The sequence below is a fragment of the Triturus cristatus genome, chromosome 4_1 (genome assembly GCF_964204655.1).
Source record: "Triturus cristatus chromosome 4_1, aTriCri1.1, whole genome shotgun sequence".
Taxonomy (NCBI): domain Eukaryota; kingdom Metazoa; phylum Chordata; class Amphibia; order Caudata; family Salamandridae; genus Triturus; species Triturus cristatus.
Window position 1 is genome coordinate 61,694,423 of NC_140585.1, and position 22,657 is coordinate 61,717,079.

The 22,657-nt window shown below is 48.0% G+C and overlaps 1 protein-coding gene across 1 annotated transcript in view; it reads right to left on the reverse strand.

Annotated features, from left to right (window-relative positions):
- LOC146839515 (uncharacterized) overlaps positions 1 to 22,657 on the reverse strand; it is a 75,833-nt gene that overhangs the window by 28,383 nt on the left and 24,793 nt on the right. Inside the window, exons 2-3 of the mRNA XM_085651571.1 lie at positions 4,677 to 4,726; positions 4,461 to 4,599 (exon numbers count right to left, since the gene is read on the reverse strand). Of these exons, the coding sequence (XP_085507697.1) occupies positions 4,519 to 4,599; positions 4,677 to 4,726 (131 nt within the window). The 3' untranslated portion in view covers positions 4,461 to 4,518. The remainder of the gene's footprint in view (positions 1 to 4,460; positions 4,600 to 4,676; positions 4,727 to 22,657) is intronic.

Sequence of the window (22,657 nt, forward strand, 5' to 3'; positions counted from 1 at the left end):
AAGTTACATTTATCAAGACATTCATTAATTTATTTGATAAATATCAGTGTTACAAACTTTGATATAAGAAGTTGCAAGGACTTGGACAGGGGTATCTCAACAACTTGAAGTGTGGTAGGAACCAATCCAAAAGTATCTCTCTCTTGGCCGTAATGCTCGGAAAAGCATTCTGGCAAGAACTGCTGCATGGTTCTTCCCAGTTATGGATGAGAGCAATTCCAAGCCCACACCTTTTAACCACACAGCAGAGAAGCCCCGTTGTTGTATCTAAGTGCTCTTCTCAGTCCAGTCCTGATGAAGACTCCACCGTGAGGATACCATTTAATCCTGCACCTTAGGGGTCGAAACGTCGACAACACACAGACAACATACAACACATACTCTGGCGACAGTGTTATAAAATAGTGGTTGTCCATTAGAGCTATGTGTATTTCCAGGAACATTTGACCTATCTCAGGCCAGAAAAGTTCATAGCATGTATAACTGATGTATATATGTCACAAACATTGTTTCCCTGTCCTTCACCCACACGTTACCACTCAATTCCCATTCCCTTCTTCCTTCTCTATCCACACCAAGAGCACTGTAATATACTGCACTGTGATATTAATGAGCAACTGTGTTGCCATCATCTGCTAATGCTTTGAAATTAATTGCATTAGATGCTTCTGTTTTAAAGTAAATAAATTGGACTTATGCCACAACGAAAAATTGGTGAATGCTACTATTTACTGTCTAAACAAAAGTGTTTGCTACCGCGACCGCGTATCCATTTGTACTGTATTACTGACCCAGGTCGGGTAGTATTTGTGGGTTACCCCCTTAATACTCAATACAACTCATGGATGGCCAGGCATACATAAAACTAACCAGCAACCCACTCAGTGACATTACCAAACACATTCAGCACACACTAACTATGTTGAGAGAATAAGGTCTTATCACTAATACTGTGTACAAATACTTGTTTAATCCTTCACCTAGGGCACCATGCCTATACATTTTACCTAATAGTCATAAACCCAGTATTTTCCCACAAGGAAGACCTATAACTTCTGGTATTGGATCTCCTACCGAACTAAATCGGAATATATAGATGTATACTTGCAACAGTTAGTCCATAATCTCCCTTCCTATCTCGGAGATACAGGAGACTATTTGAAAAAACTCGAAGATATCGAGAATTTTCTTTTGTCACATTGGACGTTTGCTCCCTCTATACTTGCATACCATTAGAGAAGGGATTGCAAGAGCTGAGTGACATACTATCCCAGAGAGATGGAACTTTGTTCGAGCACACTCAGATACTCTTAGACCTTACTCACCTCACACTAGAATACAATGTTTTTCCACACCAGGGGAATTGGTTTAGACAGGCTGTGGGAGTCGCACTGGTTTCTAAGTTGTCACCCTCCTAAGCAAACCTCTATATGGGCTATTTTGAACAGAGACATCTGTGGAGGGCTGCCCCTCCTGAAGTCACCGAACACATCATCTATTGGGGATGGTACATCGACGATATTTTTATCTGGTCGTGTAGCAAGACATGACTGTCAGAGTTGTTAGAACATCTTAACAACAACTCCTACAACCTGTGTTTTACTTATAAAACAAAGAAACTATAGATTGACTTTTTAGACTTGGTGGTATATTATACAACTTACTTTGCAGCCCGTGCATACATTAATTTTGATGTGTGACCCCTTATCCACCACTACCTATTCTTAACTTGTATAGCCTGTGTGGTGGTTTGCACTCAGCTCCTCAGATTCTGGGCTTATAGTTACATGACATATTACGTCACGTTGCTTCACATACACAACTCTAATTGACAACGACTTCCTTTGATGATGAGAGAGATAAACGTCTCATGGAACTTTTCACAGGCTTCACGGAGAGGGAAACTAAAAGTCATACAAACACAGAACAAAAAGGTCTGAAACTGAAATTTATAAAATTGGAACGTCTCAAAAAGCAAGAATTGTCTAGGTGGTGGGACTCCACTATTCTCAAAAGATCTATTGATATCAAACAAGTCACACGTGGCCTACATATTATAATCTAACATTGTCTTCATCATATACCATGATGTACATTCTTACTAGACACGCAGACCGTAAACGCAACAACTTGCTCTGTGACATAGTGAAGTTGGAGACAGAAACCAGGACCAATTACCACAAACCAAATTCAAAAAAAAACTAGGAGGGGGCGACACCGCAACAAATGCAAGAGAAGTTGCGACTACAAGCTCATTCTCCCGCAATCTGAAGAACTGAGTCAGACCACTAACATTGCACAGGCTAGAGGAGATACCTTATGTACCACCCGAAATGAGAATGTAACAATTGTGAACCTGTCTGACTTGCACTCTCACAATGTGATACTGATGTGTTAAGCAAAGAACTTGGTTTCTGTCCGACAGCACTACCGGACTTTACATGTGTTCATATTGACCTGTTTACATTCATCCATCATATGAAATTGAAAGAATTCTCTGAAGAGAAACCTGTACCAGTGTATTCTGTCAACCCTACGATATTACCTTGTAATAAAACCATTAAGGAAGTTCAGGACCTGCATTAACTGTTATCTTTGGATGATTGTTCCGATACTCCTCCCTCTATCCTAGACATTTTATCAGATTTGGATATTGTGCCCACTTTAAATTTAGACAGTGGCTTGAAACAAAAATCTATGTTTATACACACTGTACCCCCAGACAATTTGGTGGACTCATTCTAGAAAGCAGTTACACATGATTTACACAGGTTAGAAGATAACCTTACAACCAATTTGCGGCACTCAAAGTTCAATCAGACAAAAAAAAACATCTGGCTTTAAAATCGCTAGCAAACAAGTCAGAAATTGTCATTAAAGAGGCAGACAAAGGCGGGAATATAGTGGTAATGCGAAACTCAGTTTATATCCAAGAAATTGAGAGACAACTCATGGATGGTCAGGCATACATAAAACTAACCAACACATACAGCACACACTAACTATATTGAGAGAACAAGGTCTTATCACTGATATTGAGTATAAATACGTGTTAAATCCTTCACCAGGGGAATTGGTTTAGACAGGCTGTGGGAGTTGCAATGGGTTCTAAGTTTTCACCCTGCTAAGCAAACCTCTATATGGGCAATTTTGAACAGAGGCATATGTGGAGCGCTGGTACATGGGGATGGTACATCGATGATATTTTTGTTATCTGATCGCCTAGCGAGACATGTCTGTCAGAGTTGTTAGAACATCTTAACAACAACTCCTACAGCCTGTGTTTTACTTATAAAACAAATAAACTATAGATTGACTTTTTAGTGGTATATGTCAGAGAAAATAGAATCATGTCTAGACTTTGTATAAAATCGACAGCATGCAACTCAGTGCTACATGCCTCTAGTGCGCACCCTAGTTCACAAATAAATGCTATCCCACTGGGAGAGATGACACGGATTAGGGGGAACTGTAGCGAAGACACAGTCTTCCTTAGAGAACTGAGCAAATTAGAGGAACATTTCATCCACAGAGGCTACTCACAAGAAGTTCTTGACTACTCACAAGGAAAGGAAAGCCATTGCCTTTCAGCAAGCCTTAAGTTCCTTCTTTCGGAATTAAGACTATCCGTAAACCAAGGTTTGGAGCGTTTAGAGGACATTCTTTTAAACTGTAGTGGTGCAACCGAGTCTAGTACATTCAGCATTGCGTGGTTATAGTGGGCCGTAAGGTCGTGAACATCTGACATGCTCTTGTGGGGGGAGCAGGATGTTCTCGTAGAGAGCAGTCAGATCTTGCGGGTTGATGTTCCGTAGGCATCTTTTCAGCTGTTTTGGGTTCTTAGGCTGGGCTTTACATGCTCTTACAGAATCAAGAATGCAGAAGCAAATGCAATAATGGTCTGTCCAATCACATGGGTGGATCGAGTCCAGGAGGATGGAGTTGGGCTTACTAATAATAAGATCTAAGGTAGCTCCTTTCATGTGAGTGGGGCTGTCACATATTTGGGTTAGGTTGAGGTCAAGAAGGAAGGATTTAGGGCTATTGACCACAACGTCATTTACATCGTTCCAGTGGAGGTTAAAATCTCCCAGGAAGATCCGAATGCCGTGGAAGTCTGCATTGGTCGAGATAATGTCTATGATCAGTTCTGAGAAGGGAAGGTTGTCGCGGGGGGTCATAAAACGTGTGCAGTTTGCAGGAGTGATTATTGCCACCAGACACTTCAATGCATAGGTACTCACAAGACTGCAGGGGGTCAGTCTGTAGTACTTTCACTGCAAGATAGCTACGATGTAAACATGATATGCCTGTCAGGATTGCTGGCGAACTACAAATATGGCCGCCGTCCGGGGGCACGCATGCGCGGGGACAGGTCAGGCACGTTAAAACCTAGACTCCATCTAGCAATAATGCTTCGCGTTCTTGCGTCGGGAATTGAGTCGGAGTTCTGCCCTTACCTGTTACTTCCGGGTCGTCACGCTTCTCGTGTGGAGTTCGGCGTTGGCGCGGCACTTCTCATGTGTGGATCGTTCGTCCTGTCGTCTCTCGGGCTCCAATGCCGTTTCTTGGCGTCTTTCTGGGCTCCAGTCCTGCTTCCTGCAAAACAGAAGAAAATAAAAGATAAAGCTGAATTATCGCTGTACACGGTACTATTGTTTCTGCCTACCACATACTTTATCCTGTGCTCTTGGTGCTGTGGGGATCCGTCCCTTCTTTATGGAACCTGCAAATAAAAAGGAAAAGGAAAGAAAGGGATTATTATTCACCTGAAGACAAGGGATCATTTTTTTGTTATTATTTGTGCTGCTGAAAACAGTGACCTTGGAGATATTTCTTTTAACGAGCTAGACCTGGTTTCTAGGTAGGCACCTGCTTAGATTATTTCTATTTTTGCTGTAACATTTTTATCAATTAGCCATTCACTTAGCATTACTCCATTATTTTTTCTAGCACCAGACACAATCTCTATATTTCCTATACTTCAACAACTCATTTAATGGAAGAAGGGATATCATAAGGTAGGAAAATAGTAGAATAACTAGAATAACAGAACAGCTGGTGATTTATTCCTGAAGCTAACTTGTCCACTGTGATTCTCTCCTGCCCCCAGTTCTCTTCCTTCCCCCGACGACACACTGACTGACTGATACACGACTGTCTTGCATCATATCGGTGGTTCCACGGTCAATCTTTCTTCACGTTCACATTTCTGCTTGTTTTATGCACTAAATGGTTCGAACTACATCCTAATATGCATTTTCATCTTACGCAATCTCGGAATTGGATCACTATTTTGCTTCGTGTCACATCTATTTTCATTCTCTACACCAGTTGTTTCATTTCTGCACCTTTCTGCATGGTTTCAAATCTTCTTATTTTGCTTTATCATGCCTATACACTGTCCAGTGTAATGTGGATAGATATATTATACATTGTAAGGATATACTTAATGTATGCACTATTTTTATTATTGTTCCCACAGCCTTGAGAAAGTCACGGTGGAGACGAAACGGGTATTGGAATAGGACTGGATCACTACCTCCATCATTGTATAGATTTTTGACTGTGTTATCCAGACTGAAGTGTCCAAGTCCTTGCAACTTCTTTTATCAAATTTTGATACACTGATATTTATCAAATAAATTAATGAATGTCTTGATAAATGTTACTTCCCGTGTTTCCTGTGTCAAGAGGATGCCTCCTGTTCTCTTTTGCTAGGTTGGACAGAACTATCTTATCAATTGAACTTAAAATATCTTGAGTGTCAGGGTTTCTCTTGTTGTAAACATTTAAGACACAAAAGGACCCACCAAAGTTAGTTTTATGGCATTAAGCATCCCAGTGTCCAGTCAGAAAGTCATTGATGGATCTACAGATTCCCGACAGCGACCCACAATGGAATACCTGGCAGGTGAAAATATGTTGACACTGTATAATTTCCAGTCATATAAGCACAGAATTACACACACATGGTTTGGTTTGTAAGTTTGTATGTGTAGAATTCCAATGTGAACATTTCACAACTTGAAAAACGTTAGATTTTACTTCAGCAGAATGCTGGGTAACTCTCTTGCCATGATGGGATGGCAAATGGATCACCTACCAAACATTGTGGTGTGTACAAGGGTGTCTCAAAGGGAAACTGGGCAAATGACAATACGCACAGGGAAAATGGAAGTCACCAAATTGTGATACATTTCCACTATACGCGTTTACACTTTTATTTTTACAGATTGGGCGCTCTGTGTTCAGTTTATCAAGGCCTAGTGCTTGCTATCAAGTCATGACATAGTGTGGGGTTAGACTAATTAAGGCCTCAACTGGTCTGGTAGCTGCAAGGTACTCAAATGGAGATAAAGGCAGTGCTGAGTCAGTGCCCCCTATGGAGTCCCCTGGAATAGATTCTGCTGCCGTGTCTTCAAAGCTTCCAGTTGCAGTCATTGTTTTTAGTGGTGGAGGAAGTTTAAAGTCTGAGTTGAATCTCTAAACTGCTTTAGAGACTGTCAAACACTTGCTTTTGGTCGAATTTTGCTTGATTGAAGGCACTGCAGGCAGACTTTCCAATCATTCTGCTCCTTTCAGTGTGGGGGTTCTCAGAACTTTCCTCTTCCGCTCACCAATATAACTAAGCAACTCAAGGGCTATGCTACCTCACCCTTTCTCTTTAATCTTTATGTGGCAGCACTAAGGGGTTAGTCCACTCCTTTGGTTTGAAAGTGTAAGCCTACGCCGATGACGCACAGCTCTTCCTTTACCTCAGTCATCTGGGGTCTGCTTGACAGTCATTCATGTCCTGATGACTGCTAAATATATTCAGATGAACAGAGATAAAACAGAAGTTCTTGTCGTTGATGGAATTACCTCAGCTGGGAAGTTGGACCACTGGCCCATGCCGGTTGTAGCTGAAATGATTAAGAACCTGGTCACCACATTTAACTTTCCATCCTTAAATTCAAAAAGTTTGCTCTCCTTGGATTTTACAACCGTGGATCATTTTATTTATTTATAAAGTTTTATATAGCGTGAACATGACCCACGGGGGTATAAGAGAGCTTTACAGTACATAATTATCACATATTATACATACAATCCGAAATCGCATACAATACAAAAGAGGTAGACATTGGTGTTTGGATATAACCGGTGGCAAATAGGCATCGGAGTGTTAAAGGTTTAGGATGTTAATTTGTTCATTAGAAACATTTTCGCTTCTTTTTTGAAGGCGGTAAAAGAGGAGATTCTGCGTACGTCTGGTGGAAGGTTGTTCCAGATCTTCGGTGCGATGCCTGAGAAAGCTCTACAACCAGTTATCTTTTTGTGGAAGGATTGAAGATTTAGTAGTAGTGAGCTCATGCTTCGCGAATGTCTGCAACCTCCCGACTGCTCTAGCTTTTGTGCTAAATAGCTGAGGGTGTTGCTATTTAGGGCTTTATGTGTCATGCAGGCGATCTTTAGTTGTATTCTCGACTCGTAGGGCAGCCAGTTCAGAGCCTTCAGGGCCGGGGTGATGTGGTTATTTCTTTTTGTTCCGGAGACCAGCCTGGCCGCAGCGTTAAGCGATGCCCTGATCGTTGCTAGCTTGTATTTTAGAAGAGCGCATAGCGTGGTGCTTCCATAGTCCAGTCTTGGTAGTACTAGAGCTTGAACTGCCTATTTTAGATCAGTTTGTGGGAGGAAGGGTTTAAGTTTCCTTAAAATACTCAACTGGAAATTGGCTCCCTTGGTGGCATTGTAGATGTGTGCCTGCATAGTTAAATGATTGTCAAGGGAGACTCCCAGGGATTTTGCGGAGTCAATTATGTATGGGGCGCAATCAAAGGAAGTTAGATGCTTTAGCCATAAGTCTATCTTGGGTGTGTGATTGGGAGAGGAGATGAGGAGGAACTCAGTTTTCTTGGAATTGAGCATGAGGTGGTTGCCATTGAGCCAACTTTGGGTATTATGTAGAATGGCGTTGAGGGATATGAGGTCATCTGGTGAGGAGATTTTCAAATATATTTGAGTTTCGTCCGCGTATAGGTGATATAGAATGTTTGCAGAATTCAGAGCATTGACAAAGGGTTCCATGAGTAGATTAAAAAGGATTGGTGATAGTGCTGATCCCTGTGGAACTCCTAGTGTGACCATGGATGGTTGAGAGAGTGATTGCTTCATCTTGATTCTTTGGGTTCTGTTGCTTAGGAAGGAGGTGAACCATTGTAACACTGGACCGGTTAGGCCCATCCTTCGTTCAAGTAGGGAAGTAGATTGTCGTGTTTAACCGTGTCGAAAGCGGAAGATAGGTCAAGAAGTATCAATAGGCACGATTCGTTATGATCTAACATTTTTAAAATGTCATCCATTATATGAGTGAGTGCTGATTCAGTACTGTGACCTTGACAGAAGCCGGATTGGTGTTTATCTAGGAGGTTGAAGTTCTCGATGTGTTTGCAAAGTTTAATTTGCACACATTTTTCCAATAACTTCACCAGAGTGGGGATGCTGGACATAGGGCGATAGTTGTTGAGATCTGTGGAGAGGGAGTTGGCTTTCTTTAATATAGGCGTGACCTGCCCTATTTTAAGGCAGTCAGGTATGGAACCTTGCTTCAGAGAGGCGTTAACAATTTTTGCCCATAGTGGTAGAATAGAGGTCTTTATCATTTTGAATACAGATGGGGGTAAAGGATCGGAGAAATGATTGGCAGGGTTGATCACTAGCAGGGTGCTATAGATTTCGGTTCAGGGATGGGTGAGAAGGAGTGCCAGTTCGCATTGTTTTTTGGAACTTCGATCGGAAAGCTAAAACGGTCCTTGTGTCCCTGTGAGTAAAGAGTAGACTCTTGGTCAGTAGTTTGTTGGGGTTCTTTCTGGGATTGAATGTCATTTTCAATGGTTCTAGTCTTTTCTAGGAAGAATTTGGCAAGCTCATAGCAGTTAGGGGTAGCTGGGTTGCTTAGCTCCACTACATTTGTAGAGTTACGCGATTGTTGTTTTACGATTTCGAATCGTTTTTTGGGACGGTTAATGACTTGGTTCAGCTGTCTTTTGAAGAAGTCTGCTTTAGCTGTTAAAACTTTTCTGTTGTAAGTATTTCTTAGTGCTCCAATCCCCCTCCTCGTTACTTCACGGGGAGGCGAAGGGAAAGGGCTCGGAGCTGCCAGAGGAACCAGGCGCTGCCACTCACGCCCGGGAAATCCTGGGGCGGAGGAGCGCCCGGAGGTCAGAAGATGCGGGTGGCGCTGCCACTCACGCCCGGGAAATCCTGGGGCGGAGGAGCGCCGGGAGGTGTAGGTATAGGTGATCAGTGGAGGGTGCGGATTTCCATTTTCGCTCAGCTAGTCTTAATTTGCGCCGGTCCGAGTTCAGGTTCTCATTGAACCATGGTTTGGAGATTTTGGTGGAGAATTTTTTTTCTTGGAGGGGCGCTGTGGTATCAAGGATTTCAAGCACAGTGGCATTGTAGAAGTCTGTGAGATCATGGACGTCAGCCATGTCTGTTGAGGGGATCATGGCGGAGTTACATTGGGATATCAGGGCGTTGGGATTGATATTTTGGATATTCCTTTTCCATTGTTTTGTTTTGTAGGTTGGCTTCGTTTTGGAGTTACCTCACTGTTGATGGAGAAGAAGATGCTGTAATGATCAGTCCAGTCACCTGGGGTGATGGATTCTAGTGATATAGTGTTTGTTTTCGCTATGATGAGGTCTAATGTCTCCCCCTTGTTGTGGGTTGGGCTGTTCCAGAATTGGGACAGCTCCTGGTCTGCCAGAAAGGATTTGAGACCGTTTACACCACGATCGCCAGTATTGTTCCAATGGAGATTGAAGTCTCCCAGAAAGATCTGCGGCACTTGTGAGTTGGCGTTGGCTGTAATGACGACTTCCATTAGTTCATCAATGAACTTCAGATTGTCACCCGGGGGGTGGTATATTATGTGAGGTTTGCAGATGATGCCCTTGTCATCAGAGATGTTGGTGCAGAGATATTCACAGGAGGATAAGGAGATGGAGTCTGCTTGATTAACTGTGATTGTGTTTCGATAGATGCAGGCTAACCCCCATCCAGGTTTCTCAGTTCTATCCATGAGAAGTATATCATGACTAGGGAGGACCAGTAGGTCAAGGATGGGAGCAGAGGAACTCTTAAGCCATGTTTCGGTGAGGATGATGATATCCAGATCATTCGAGAGGATGAGATCATAAATGACAGTAGCATGTTTGTTGGCCGATATGCAATTGATTAGTGCACACTTTAATTTGCTAGTCGAGTGAGTGAGGTTCGATTGCATTATGTTGACTTTTGTGAGGTTTTCCCTAATTATGGATCTGTGGTTGTGAGTGGGTTCTCTGTAGGGGTTGGGTCAGATGGATTGGATAGTGCCATCTAGAGACTTGCTGCTGTCATTATGGCCTGTGTATGAAATGAGAAGGTCATGTAGGTCATTGTCAGATAGACAATCCATTGCCCTCGTAGGATGATCCGGGTCGTTGGGGAAGGGTATTTTACTCCGTGTTGTATAGACTGGGTGTGGATTCGTGGTGAAGTACCTGCTTGTGAGCTGACTAATTTCGGTTCACGGTGGCGCTAGTGACTTTATTAGAGTTTAGGAGTTCATTGATGATTGATGATAGATTTTGCATTTCATCCTGGAGATGGGCTAGACCTATGGTTAACTCGTTGAAGCGAGCGGTCCAGTCATGGTTAGGACAGTTAGTTAAGTGTGTGGGCGTGTGTTCCCTTATAGTAGTAGTTCCTTTATTATGGCCTGGTTGCGTTGAGATCTGGATATCAAATTGAGTGGGGATATCATTATTCGTTTTTGACGGGATTAGTTGAGTAAGGAGGGTAGTAGGTGGGTCAGAGTAGATGTGAGTGATAGTCTCAAGAGGTGCTACCATGAGAGGGGGTGCTGCATGTGAAGGGGGTATGGTCGCTGTGTGTAGAGTTTGGATGAGCGGGTAAGGCATCTAAGGTGTTAGGGGTTGACCGGGGATCAATGTAAGTGTCGGATCAAGAGGAGATTTGTCAGATAGCTCATCTGCTAGTTGGGCGATTGGAATGTCAGGGGTGTAGTTTCGGTTATTGCATTGTCCATTGGTCAGCCGGTGAATCAGTTGTGTACCTGCATTGAGGTGGTCGTTATCAAAGCTTATTACTGTCCGAGTTGGACCCGTGGGCCCTGGTGTGGTTGAGTCAGTTGTGAGGGACATGTAGGGATCATTGGGGGTGTGGTGCTCGTTATCTATGCTTATCAATCAATCAATCAATCAATCAATAATTTGTAAAGCGCACTACATACCCGCAAGGGTTTCAAGGCGCTGAGGGTGGGGAGAGGGGGGGAGCTGTTGCTACTGGTCGAACAGCCAGGTCTTGAGTTGTCTCCTGAAGGCTAGATGGTGTTCGGTTTGTCGTAGGATGAGGGGTCCAGTCATGGTTAGGACAGTTAGTTAAGTGTGTGGGCGTGTGTTCCCTTATAGTAGTAGTTCCTTTATTATGGCCTGGTTGCGTTGAGATCTGGATATCAAATTGAGTGGGGATATCATTATTCGTTTTTGACGGGATTAGTTGAGTAAGGAGGGTAGTAGGTGGGTCAGAGTAGATGTGAGTGATAGTCTCAAGAGGTGCTACCATGAGAGGGGGTGCTGCATGTGAAGGGGGTATGGTCGCTGTGTGTAGAGTTTGGATGAGCGGGTAAGGCATCTAAGGTGTTAGGGGTTGACCGGGGATCAATGTAAGTGTCGGATCAAGAGGAGATTTGTCAGATAGCTCATCTGCTAGTTGGGCGATTGGAATGTCAGGGGTGTAGTTTCGGTTATTGCATTGTCCATTGGTCAGCCGGTGAATCAGTTGTGTACCTGCATTGAGGTGGTCGTTATCAAAGCTTATTACTGTCCGAGTTGGACCCGTGGGCCCTGGTGTGGTTGAGTCAGTTGTGAGGGACATGTAGGGATCATTGGGGGTGTGGTGCTCGTTATCTATGCTTATCAATCAATCAATCAATCAATCAATCAATCAATAATTTGTAAAGCGCACTACATACCCGCAAGGGTTTCAAGGCGCTGAGGGTGGGGAGAGGGGGGGAGCTGTTGCTACTGGTCGAACAGCCAGGTCTTGAGTTGTCTCCTGAAGGCTAGATGGTGTTCGGTTTGTCGTAGGATGAGGGGGAAGGGTATTCCAGGTCTTGGCGGCGCGGTGGGAGAAGGATTTGCCTCCGGCTGTGGTTCTGCAGATGCGTGGGACGGTAGCCAGGGAGAGGTCTGCGGAGCTGAGTTTTCTGTTAGGTATGCAGAAGGAGAGTCGACTGTTGAGATAGATTGGGCCGGTCTTGTGGAGTGCCTTGTGTGTGTGGATCAGGAGCTTGAAGGAGATTCTTTTGTCGACAGGGAGCCAGTGCAGGCTCCTCAGGTAGGGGGTGATGTGGTCGCGGCGCGAGACGTCGAGGGTCAGGCGTGCAGAGGCATTCTAGATTCTTTGCAGTCTATTGATGAGCTTGGTCGGGGCTCCGGCGTAGGGGGCGTTTCCGTAGTTGAGTCTGCTGCTGACTAGGGCCTGGGTGACTGTTTTCCTTGTGTCTGTCGGGATCCATATGTAGATCTTGCGGAGCATACAGAGGGTGTTGAAACAGGTGGAGGAGACAGCGTTGACTTGTTTGGTCATGGTGAGTTTCGAGTCGAGGATGACTCCCAGGTTGCGTGCGTGGTTGGTGGGTGCGGGTGGTGTCCCCAGTGACGCGAGCCACCAGGAGTCGTCCCATGCTGAGGGGTTGGGCCCGAGGATGAGGATCTCCGTCTTGTCTGTGTTCAGCTTAAGGCGGCTATCCTCCTTCCAGTCGGCAACGTCCTTCATTCCCTGGTGGAGGTTGGATTTGGCGGTGAGGGGGTCCTTGGTGAGGGAGAAGATCAGTTGCGTGTCATCGGCGTAGGAGATTATGTTGAGGTCGTGATGTCGGACGATGCGTGCGAGGGGTGCCATGTAGACGTTGAACAGCGTCGGGCTGAGGGAGGATCCCTGCTTCGGATCGGAACGGGGGAGGCGGACTCTCTGGGTTCTGCCGGAGAGGAAGGAGGAGGTCCAGTCCAGGGCCTTGTCTCAGATCCCTGCGTTGTAGAGTCGTGTGCGTAGTGTGCGTGGCAGACAGTGTCGAATGCGGCGGAGAGGTCCAGACGGATGAGGGCCGCCGTCTCACCGCTGTCCAGTAGAATCCTGATGACGTCTGTGGCGGCGATGAGGGCGGTCTCAGTGCTGTGATTGCTGCGGAATCCTGACTGGGAGGGGTCCAGGATGCTGTTGTCTTCGGGGTAGCGGGTGAGCTGGGTGTTGACTATCTTCTTGATGACCTTAGCTGGGAACGGAAGCAGGGAGATGGGCCGGAGGTTTTTCAGTTCGCTCGGGTCCGCCTTGGGTTTCTTCAGTAGGGCGTTGATCTCGGCATGTTTCCAGCTCTCAGGGAAGGTCGCGGTCTCAAAGGAGAGGTTGATGATGTTGCGCAGGTGGGGTGCGATGGAGCTGCCGGCTTTGTTGAAGATGTGGTGTAGAAAAGGGTCAGACGGTGAGCCGGAGTGGATTGTGCCCATGGTCTTGATTGTGTCTTAGGTACTCACGTTGGCTCAGGTTGTCAGGGGGTCGTGGTCGTTGGGGTGTGGTGGGTCCGGCGTGTTGGGGCCTGTTAGAGTCATCCGGGGGTTGAAGCTATCGTGGATGTCGGCGATCTTGCGGTGGAAGAAGGTGGCAAGGGAGTCACACAGGGCTTGCGACGGCGGGATGTCGTTGATGTTGGAGAGTTCCTTCACGACGTTGAAGAGCTCCTTGCTGTTGTGTGCGTTGTTGTCGAGGAGGTCTTTGAAGGAGGTCCTCTTGGTGGTCCTGATGAGGTGGTGGTGGTTGCGGATGGCGTCTTTGTGGGCTGCGCGGCTACCCGGCGCTGTGGTATCAAGGATTTCAAGCATAGTGGCATTGTAGAGGTCTGTGAGATCATGGACGTCAGCCATGTCTGTTGAGGGGATCAGGGCGGAGTTACATTGGGATATCAGGGCGAGAAGAAGATGCTGTAATGATCAGTCCAGTCACATGGGGTGATGGATTCTAGTGATATAGTGTTTGTTTTCACTATGATGAGGTCTAATGTCTCCCCCTTGTTGTGGGTTGGGCTGTTCCAGAATTGGGACAGCTCCTGGTCTGCCAGAAAGGATTTGAGACCGCTTACATCACGATCGCCAGTATTGTTCCAATGGAGATTGAAGTCTCCCAGAAAGATCTGCGGCACTTGTGAGTTGACGTTGGCTATAATGACGACTTCCATTAGTTCATCAATGAACTTCAGATAGTCACCCGGGGGGTGGTATATTATGTGAGGTTGGCAGATGATGCCCTTGCCATCCGAGATGTTGGTGCAGAGATATTCACAGGAGGATAAGGAGATGGAGTCTGCTTGATTAACTGTGATTGTGTTTCGATAGATGCAGGCTAAACCCCCTCTGGGTTTCTCAGTTCTATCCATGCGAAGCATATCATGACTAGGGGGGACCAGTAGGTCAAGGATGGGAGCAGAGGAACTCTTTAGCCATGTTTCGGTGAGGATGATGATGTCCAGATCATTCGAGAGAATGAGATCATAAATGACCGTATTGCGGCTGCGGATGGCGTCTTTGTGGGCTGCGCGGCTACCCGGCGACTTCTCGCTGTGCCATATGTTCTCCAACTTCCGGAAGGTGCGCTTTGACGCTAGGAGTTCTGGGGTGAACCAGTTGGCTCTCTTGCTGGTGTCTTTGAGGGTTTGTTTCTTCAGTGGGGCTAAGGTGTTGGCGCAGTCGTCCATCCATCGTCTGAGGATGCGCGCACCATCGTCAGGGTTGGAGGGGTTAGTCGGTGGGTTAAGAGCGAGGTTTGTCTGTAGTTGTGCTTCTGTCAAGAATTCCTGTCATACAAGGGAAACACGCCCTTATGTAAACAGGAGAGCTGTTACATAACTCAAGGAAAACACGCCCTTATGTAAACAGGAGAGCTGTTACATAACTCAAGGGAAACACGCCCTTATGTAAACAGGAGAGCTGTTACATAACTCAAGGGAAACACGCCCTTATGTAAACAGGAGAGCTGTTACATAACTCAAGGAAACACGCCCTTATGTAAACAGGAGAGCTGTTACATAACTCAAGGAAAACACGCCCTATAAAGGGAGGAACCGGGAGGTACAACGCTGTCGGATATTGTGTTCACACCGACGTACCTGCTTCGTGAAGAGCAGTGTTCCAGAGTGGTGCTCCAGTAAGGCAAGAACGGAGGTAGGTCGAGTCGTTAATCCCTGGGCCGTGTCTTGCCCCATCGTCACCTGTGAAGGACCCGGAAGCTCTACCGGTCAACCATTGAGCTTCGCTTTTTGACTCGGCTGAGTCCAAGCGCAGTGGCGCTTTTGCTGGTTGGAGTCGTAACTCCCAGCCCGACCAGAGACACAGGGACTGCCAGCTGTAACGCACACCAGGAGGTGTTTGCCGCGTTACAGACTCGGAAGTCCACAGGATCGATCGAGCGGCTGCTCTCGGTTCAGTCTTCTTGCTTGTGATTGGGGTATCGGTGACGCATCACCAGGAGGTGACTCCGCGTCCCGGTGCAGTCTGAGGAAGAGGTTGAGCGGCTGCTCCCTTCAGGTAGAGACCCCGGCTGGGTGTTTCCCTGACTCCTCGATTCTCCCCAACACTCTTCGTGCCCCTCACAGCCTACCGATTGGCATTGTCGGCCATTTCATTTCTGCCCTCTGTTGGCATACGCCGGGACCGGCGTATATGCAGAGGACGGTTAGGACCATCCGTGCTGTGGGCTGGTAACGTACTTAGCCTGGAGGATTCCAGTGACTATAACTTGTTTATTCTTTGTATTATATTTGCCTTCATTAAAACAACTAACCCTTCACTAGTGGTTGCGTCCTCATTGTCGTGTCTGTTAAACGATCCTGAGACGTTCAGGGCGTTACAGCTTCGGTGATTTTGCCCCAGCAGCGACGGGGGATCTGTAGGGTGCAGTGATGTGCGATGGGTTTCCGGAAGGTGAAGTGGATGCAGTGGTGGTCGGTCCAGATGGGTTCGGAGACATGGCTGAAGGAGACGTGTGGGCTTGAGGAGAAGATGGCGTTGAGCATGTGTCCGGCGATGTGGGTCGGCGTCGTGACGAGCTGTTCCAGTCCAAGATTGGCGAGGTTGTCTATCAGGGTGGAGGAGTTGCTGTTGTTGTTGTTCTGCAGATGGAAGTTCAGGTCTCCGAGGAGGATGTAGTCGGTGGAGGTGTCATGATCCAAGGGCCGACGGCGCGGTTCCGAGAGCAGAGGACTCCAAATCCCAGCAGTCCCCGCGGCCACCCGCCGGAAGTAAACATCACGTCACCGCGGGCGTTCATAAAAGACGCGGCAACCTGGAAGGCGGGGCCAATGATTCCCGTCCAAGCTTGCAAAGACCAACGGCTCCAAGCAGACCCTCGCAACGTCCCTGACTCTCTGATCCGCCTGAGACCCGGCGAGGATCTCGCAGAAGCAGACTACAAGACGACCCCCAAGGAGGTAAGCGCGCCGCGGTTTCTCACTCCGCGCCGCCGGACCAGCTGCGGGGCCGGTTCTCCCTGGCGCCTCCCGCACCTCCAGACCTCCCGGCGCTCCTCCGCCCCAGGATTTCCCGGGCGTGAGTGGCAGCGCCACCCGCACCTACAGACCTCCCGGCGCTCCTCCGCCCCAGGATTTCCCGGGTGTGAGTGGCAGCGCCACCCGCATCTTCTGACCTCCGGGCGCTCCTCCGCCCCAGGATTTCCCGGGCGTGAGTGGCAGCGCCTGGTTCCTCTGGCAGCTCCGAGCCCTTTCCCTTCGCCTCCCCGTGAAGTAACGAGGAGGGCGATTGAGGAAGGCGCATTGAAACCACCCGCAACAGCAACATTCAGAGCGGACTTCTATGGGGGAGTAGGTCCCTCTCACTCTTCGTCCCTCCCGTGAGGTAACGGATCAGGGACTAGTCGAGAGCGTCCTAATTGGACTCATCAGCACCAGAGACCCCTCCAGCGTCCACGTGAGGACCCTAGCCCATCGTCCATAGCAGGAAGGAAGGAATTCCAGGTAGGGGGGAAGGACTAGTCTGGGGTGTGTCGGGGAGGTAGAGAGGAGCCTGTGGCTAATCCGTCTTCTTGTCTCTTCCAGGTCTCTCTGCCCGCTGTTCCTTCCCTTCCTTCCCTCACCCACCTATCTTCTCGTCTGAGGGTATTACACGTACACCGGACAGTGGTCGGATGGGCGGGGGACCCACACATAGCATCGGCGTTATCCTGAGGAGAGGAATCACTGGGACCGCGACAGAATCATTGGCCCACGAATATTTCTCCTCCTGATCTCGTCGGTGCGAAAACATGGCCTCACTGGACGATGTGATGGCCGCATTGACCCAAGTTCAGCTAGAACTAGCTGCGTCCTGGGCAGACTCCGTCGCCCTGCATGCTCGTCTAGACCGCATGCAACGTAATCCCTTCGATGCAGGGATGCCACCCCAGTCAGCCACACCACAGGTAGTAGTTGAAATGCCGGCTCACATCCCCTTGGCCCCCCCGGAGAGGTTCCACGGGGACATCCAGAAAGTGCAGGTCTTCCTAACACAGGTGCAACTACACTTCCACTGCAAGCCAAAGCTTTTTCTCACGAACCAGGCCCGAGTGGCATTCTTGATCTCCTACTTAACCGGGGAAGCAGCACAATGGGCGGTCCCCATAGTACGGAGAGATGACGCCCCCCTATACGATTGGGACACCTTTCGGCAGGAGTTCGAGAAAACTTTCGACCGCAGAGCAGACACCTTCTCCGCCGATCGCGACCTTCTAGTCCTACGGCAGACCCCCTCCGATTTCCTGGGGTATGTCAACAGTTTTCGCCGCTTGGTAGCCGAAACCGATTGGCCGGAGACGAAACAATCCGCGATCTTTTACAGAGGGCTCACGGAGGAGCTGAAAGACGTCATCGCCCAGATCGACCCGCAGTCTCTCACATGCTCGGCCATGATAGAATTAGCTTCCAGGCTCGAATATCGACTCCGAGAACGAAAAGGCGAACACAAACGGAAGGACAAGGCTTCCTCGCCGTTCGAGCAACCCCGCTTGTTGGAAGCAAAGTCGTCCAGGCCCGACCCCATGGAGATAGGGACGGTGAGAGCATCCTTAACCCTTTCGGAGCGGGACCACCGACGAAAACAGGGCCTCTGCTTATACTGCGGGAAGAAGGGCCATTTCTTACGCGAATGCCCGGTGAGCCCGAAGACCGGCAGGCCCCGAACAGGTCAAACAACGTCCAGCCTCGTCGAGGGACTGGCGGAAAACCCCCGTGCTTAAAGGAACGGGAAGGGAAGCCTTCAAGCTGTCAGTTCATCCCTTCACTGGAGGCCGACGTCACCAAGGAACCTGACCATGTGTTTATCACCGCACAAGTGACGGTTGACAACAGCCCTCTGGACGTCAGAGCCATGATTGACTCGGGAGCCACGGGTTGCTTCATGGATGTCGAGGAAGCGGAGAGGTTGCGAATCCCCCTCCTTCCCAAAGACGTTCCCGAATTGGTGTATGCCGTTGATGGCAAGGAGTTGGAATCTGGTCCCATTCGGCAAGTCACTCCATCCCTGTGGGTGACAATAGGGAAGGAACATGGTGAGTGGCTCACCCTGAATATTATACGAGCCCCTCGATGTAAGATCATCCTGGGGTTGCCTTGGTTGCGGCTGCACGAACCCAAGATACATTGGGTGACGAACACGGTAACGTTCACTTCTCCCTTCTGCCAGATCCATTGCCGTCGCAGCGAAGAACCACTGGGGAGAGAAGACGGAACCACGCACCATGTGGCCACGGCAGCAGAGAAGGAGGTGGTTCTCCCCGACTGTTATGCACCATATACCGGAGTCTTTGATAAACAAAAGGACGAAAAACTGCCACCCCATCGTGACTTTGATTGCCGCATTGATCTGGTCCCAGGAGCCACCGTTCCGTGCAGCAGGGTGTATGCTCTCACTGGTCCTGAAACCTGTCACCTGAAAGAGTACTTAGAGAAGTACTTGAAACTGGGATTTATACGCCCCTCCAGCTCTCCGGCGGCATCCCCCCCTTTTTTTATCCCCAAGGCCAACGGCGAGCTACGCTGCTGCATCGACTACCGCTCCCTCAATGCGATGACCATCAGGAATCAATACCCTTTGCCGCTCATTCCCGTCCTATTGGAACAAGTCCGGGAAGCGCGGATCTACACGAAATTAGACCTCCGAGGGGCATACCATTTGGTTCGGATACGCGCGGGGGAGGAGTGGAAAACCGCGTTCAAGACCCGATTCGGCTTGTTCGAGTACTTGGTGATGCCGTTCGGGCTCTGCAACGCCCCGGCCGCCTTCCAACACTTCCTCAACGAAGTATTGAGGGACTATCTGGACAAATACGTCGTGGTCTATATCGACGATATTTTGATCTTTTCGTCTGATTCCAAGGAACACGTCGGGCACGTACGATCAGTGTTGAGAGCCCTGGAACGAAACCAACTGTTCTGCAAACTCACAAAATGTGAGTTCCACGTTACCACCGTTGAGTTCCTTGGCGTCCTGCTCACCCCCGAAGGACAGATCATGACCGACCGGAAGGTGCAAGCCGTGGCCACTTGGCCACAACCGACCACAGTGAAGGAAATACAGAGCTTCCTCGGCTTTGCGAACTTTTACCGGAGATTCATTCACCATTTCTCCCAAACGGTAACACCACTCACCAAGTTAACCCGCAAAGGTGCCTCCTTCGTTTGGTCTCCAGAAGCCCAGACCACATTCGAACAGCTCAAGAAGGCGTTTACATCAGCCCCCATCCTACGTCATGCACAGCCGGAGCTACCGTTCCTTATGGAAGCCGACGCGTCCGACGAAGCGGTGGGAGCTGTTCTATCTCAGCGACAGCCGGATACCGGGCTACTCCATCCGGTGGCCTTTATGTCCAGAAAACTAAGCCCGGCCCAACTCAACTATACCATCTCTGAGAAAGAGCTGCTCGCCATACGAGAAGCCTTCTTGGAATGGCGGCACTGGTTGATGGGGGCTCGTCATCAAGTGACCGTGTTCACGGACCATCGCAACCTTCAATTCCTACGTTCCGCCCGTCATCTGTCGCCTAGACAAAAGAGATGGATGCTCTTCTTCGCGGAGTACCATTTTGTGGTGGTGGTGACGTATCGTCCCGGGGCGCTGAACAGAAAAGCCGACGCCCTCTCACGCCAATGTCCTCCGTGTCTGCCTACGGTGACTCCCGAGCAATCCATTCTTGCTCCAGAACAGGTCATAGGCAGTCTGAAGACCGAGTCCTTTATACAGGGGGTAAAGAAAGGAATCCAGACCTTCGCCTGGTCGTCATGGTTACGAAGCCACAAGGAATGGCGGCTACACCAGGGTCTTCCTTTGTGGGGGTCCCGGGTATTAGATCCCACACATCGGCTACGAAAACTCGTCTTCTCATGGTGCCATGACATCCCCAGCGCAGGGCACATGGGAGGGACCAAAACCCTGGAAAGGGTGTTGAGACAGTTCTGGTGGCCTTCCGTTCGACCGGATGTGTTACTATGGGTGAAAAAATGTGCGGTATGCGCACAGATGAAAACGGACCATCAACGACAACAAGGACTGCTGATGCCGCTTCCTACCCCGATGAATCCCTGGGAGCGGATCTCCATAGACTTCGTGGTGGGGCTGCCGAAGGACCAGGGATGTTCCGCCATCATCGTTGTCGTCGACTATCTCACGAAGATGGGACACTTTATCGCCTGCAAGCAAGTCCCCTCAGCAGGGGTATTGGCGACACACCTGTTGAGACACGTGGTGCGTCTTCATGGACTCCCGGTGGGGATCGTGTCGGACAGGGGGTCGCAGTTCACCGCCCGGTTCTGGAGGGTGTGGTGTGAGCAGCTAGGCATCCATTCCTCCCTGTCCACGAGCTTCCACCCCCAGACGGATGGGCAGACAGAGCGACTCAACCAAACCCTTAAACAATATCTGCGTTGTTTTATGTTCATTTAATCGTATCGTATCTTCATCTTTCTTTCCGTCTTCCCAATGTATGGAAGACCACATGGGCATTTCAACATGTACACGACGTTTTTGGAATCACAAGTTGCAGACACAAAGAGTTTAATATTGTGACCCTTAGTTGGGTGCTGTATGTTGTTGCCTTTGATAATGTTGTTGCAGTTGCCGCAGTTATGGCAGGGTATGGTGCCCTTATATTCAGAAATACACTGTGGTGAGCTTGTTGGTTTCAGAAGATCCATGAGATTTTTGCTCCTTTCATAGGCGAACAGTGGTTGATCTGAAAAAATTTGGTTGAAGTCAGGCTCCATACGTAACAAAGGCCAATGCCTAAGGATTGATTTTCGTATGTTGAAACTTTCAGTTGAAAATTTGGTCACCATAACTAATCTCGCATGTGGTTCTGAGGATGTCGGTTGTTTGTTTAATAATGATCTCCTTGGTTTGTTTAGCGATTTCTCAATAGCCTTCTCTAGAATTTGTGATGGATAGCCCCGCTCAGTAAAGCGTCGTTCCATGTCTGAAGTTTGTTGGTTCAGTTGATCCGGCTCAGAGATGATGCGTTTTATCCTGAGGATCTGTGAGTATGGTAAGTGACGTTTCAGTGATGGCTGATGAAAACTGAGGTAGTGTAGCAAGTTGTTTCTATCAGTATCCTTCCTGTACAGGGTGGTTTGAATGTGTTGATTAACAATGTAAATGGAAACATCAAGGAAGTTTATGTGTGTATCACTGATTTGAAAAGTGAATTTCAATCTGTCGTTGATGGTGTTGAGATCCTCAATCGCTTCACTCAGGATGGGCTTGGGACCCTTCCAAATTAAGAAAATGTCGTCAATGTAACGAACAAACAGTAACAAGTGGTTTACCCATGGTGTGGTGTGTAGAATATGATCCAACTCAAACTTATGCATGAACAGGTTGGCATAGCAAGGGGCTGCACAATTGCCCATCGAAGTTCCATTCAGTTGAAGGAAGAATTGATTATTGTAACAGAAATAGCTGTGGTAAAGTGTAAAATGTAGAAGCTCCATTAAGAAAACTTGTAGATCGTGAGGAGTCTGTGATTGCAAAAGAAAATGTTCCGTGGCCTCCAGCCCCATGTCATGGGGGATTGAGGTATATAAAGAAGTCACATCTATAGTGCAGAAGTACATATCAGTTTCCCATGGAATATTGAAGTTCAAGAGGATATTCAAAAAATCCGTGGTGTCCTTAACAAAGGTAGACATGGCCTGCACTAAAGGTTGAAGATGTCTGTCTATGTACTTGCCAACTGGTTCATGGAGCGAGCCTCTGGTGGAAACAATGGGCCGCATAGGAGGATCCAATAAGTTCTTATGTATCTTGGGTAGCATGCGTAAAGATGGATTTTTTGGGAATCTAGAAATCAGAAATTTCTTTTCCGTATCACCAATGGTACCAGATAGGACTGCTTTGTCCACCAAGATCTGTAATGTTTTCAAAATAGCCGATGTAGGGTTGTAATCCAGTCTAGAGTAGGTGTTTGAATCTAGCACATGTTCATCTAATTTTCGAATGTAGTGTGTAGTATCCATGGCGACAAGTGCGCCGCCTTTATCAGCATCGAGGAAGGTGATTTCAGGATTATTTGC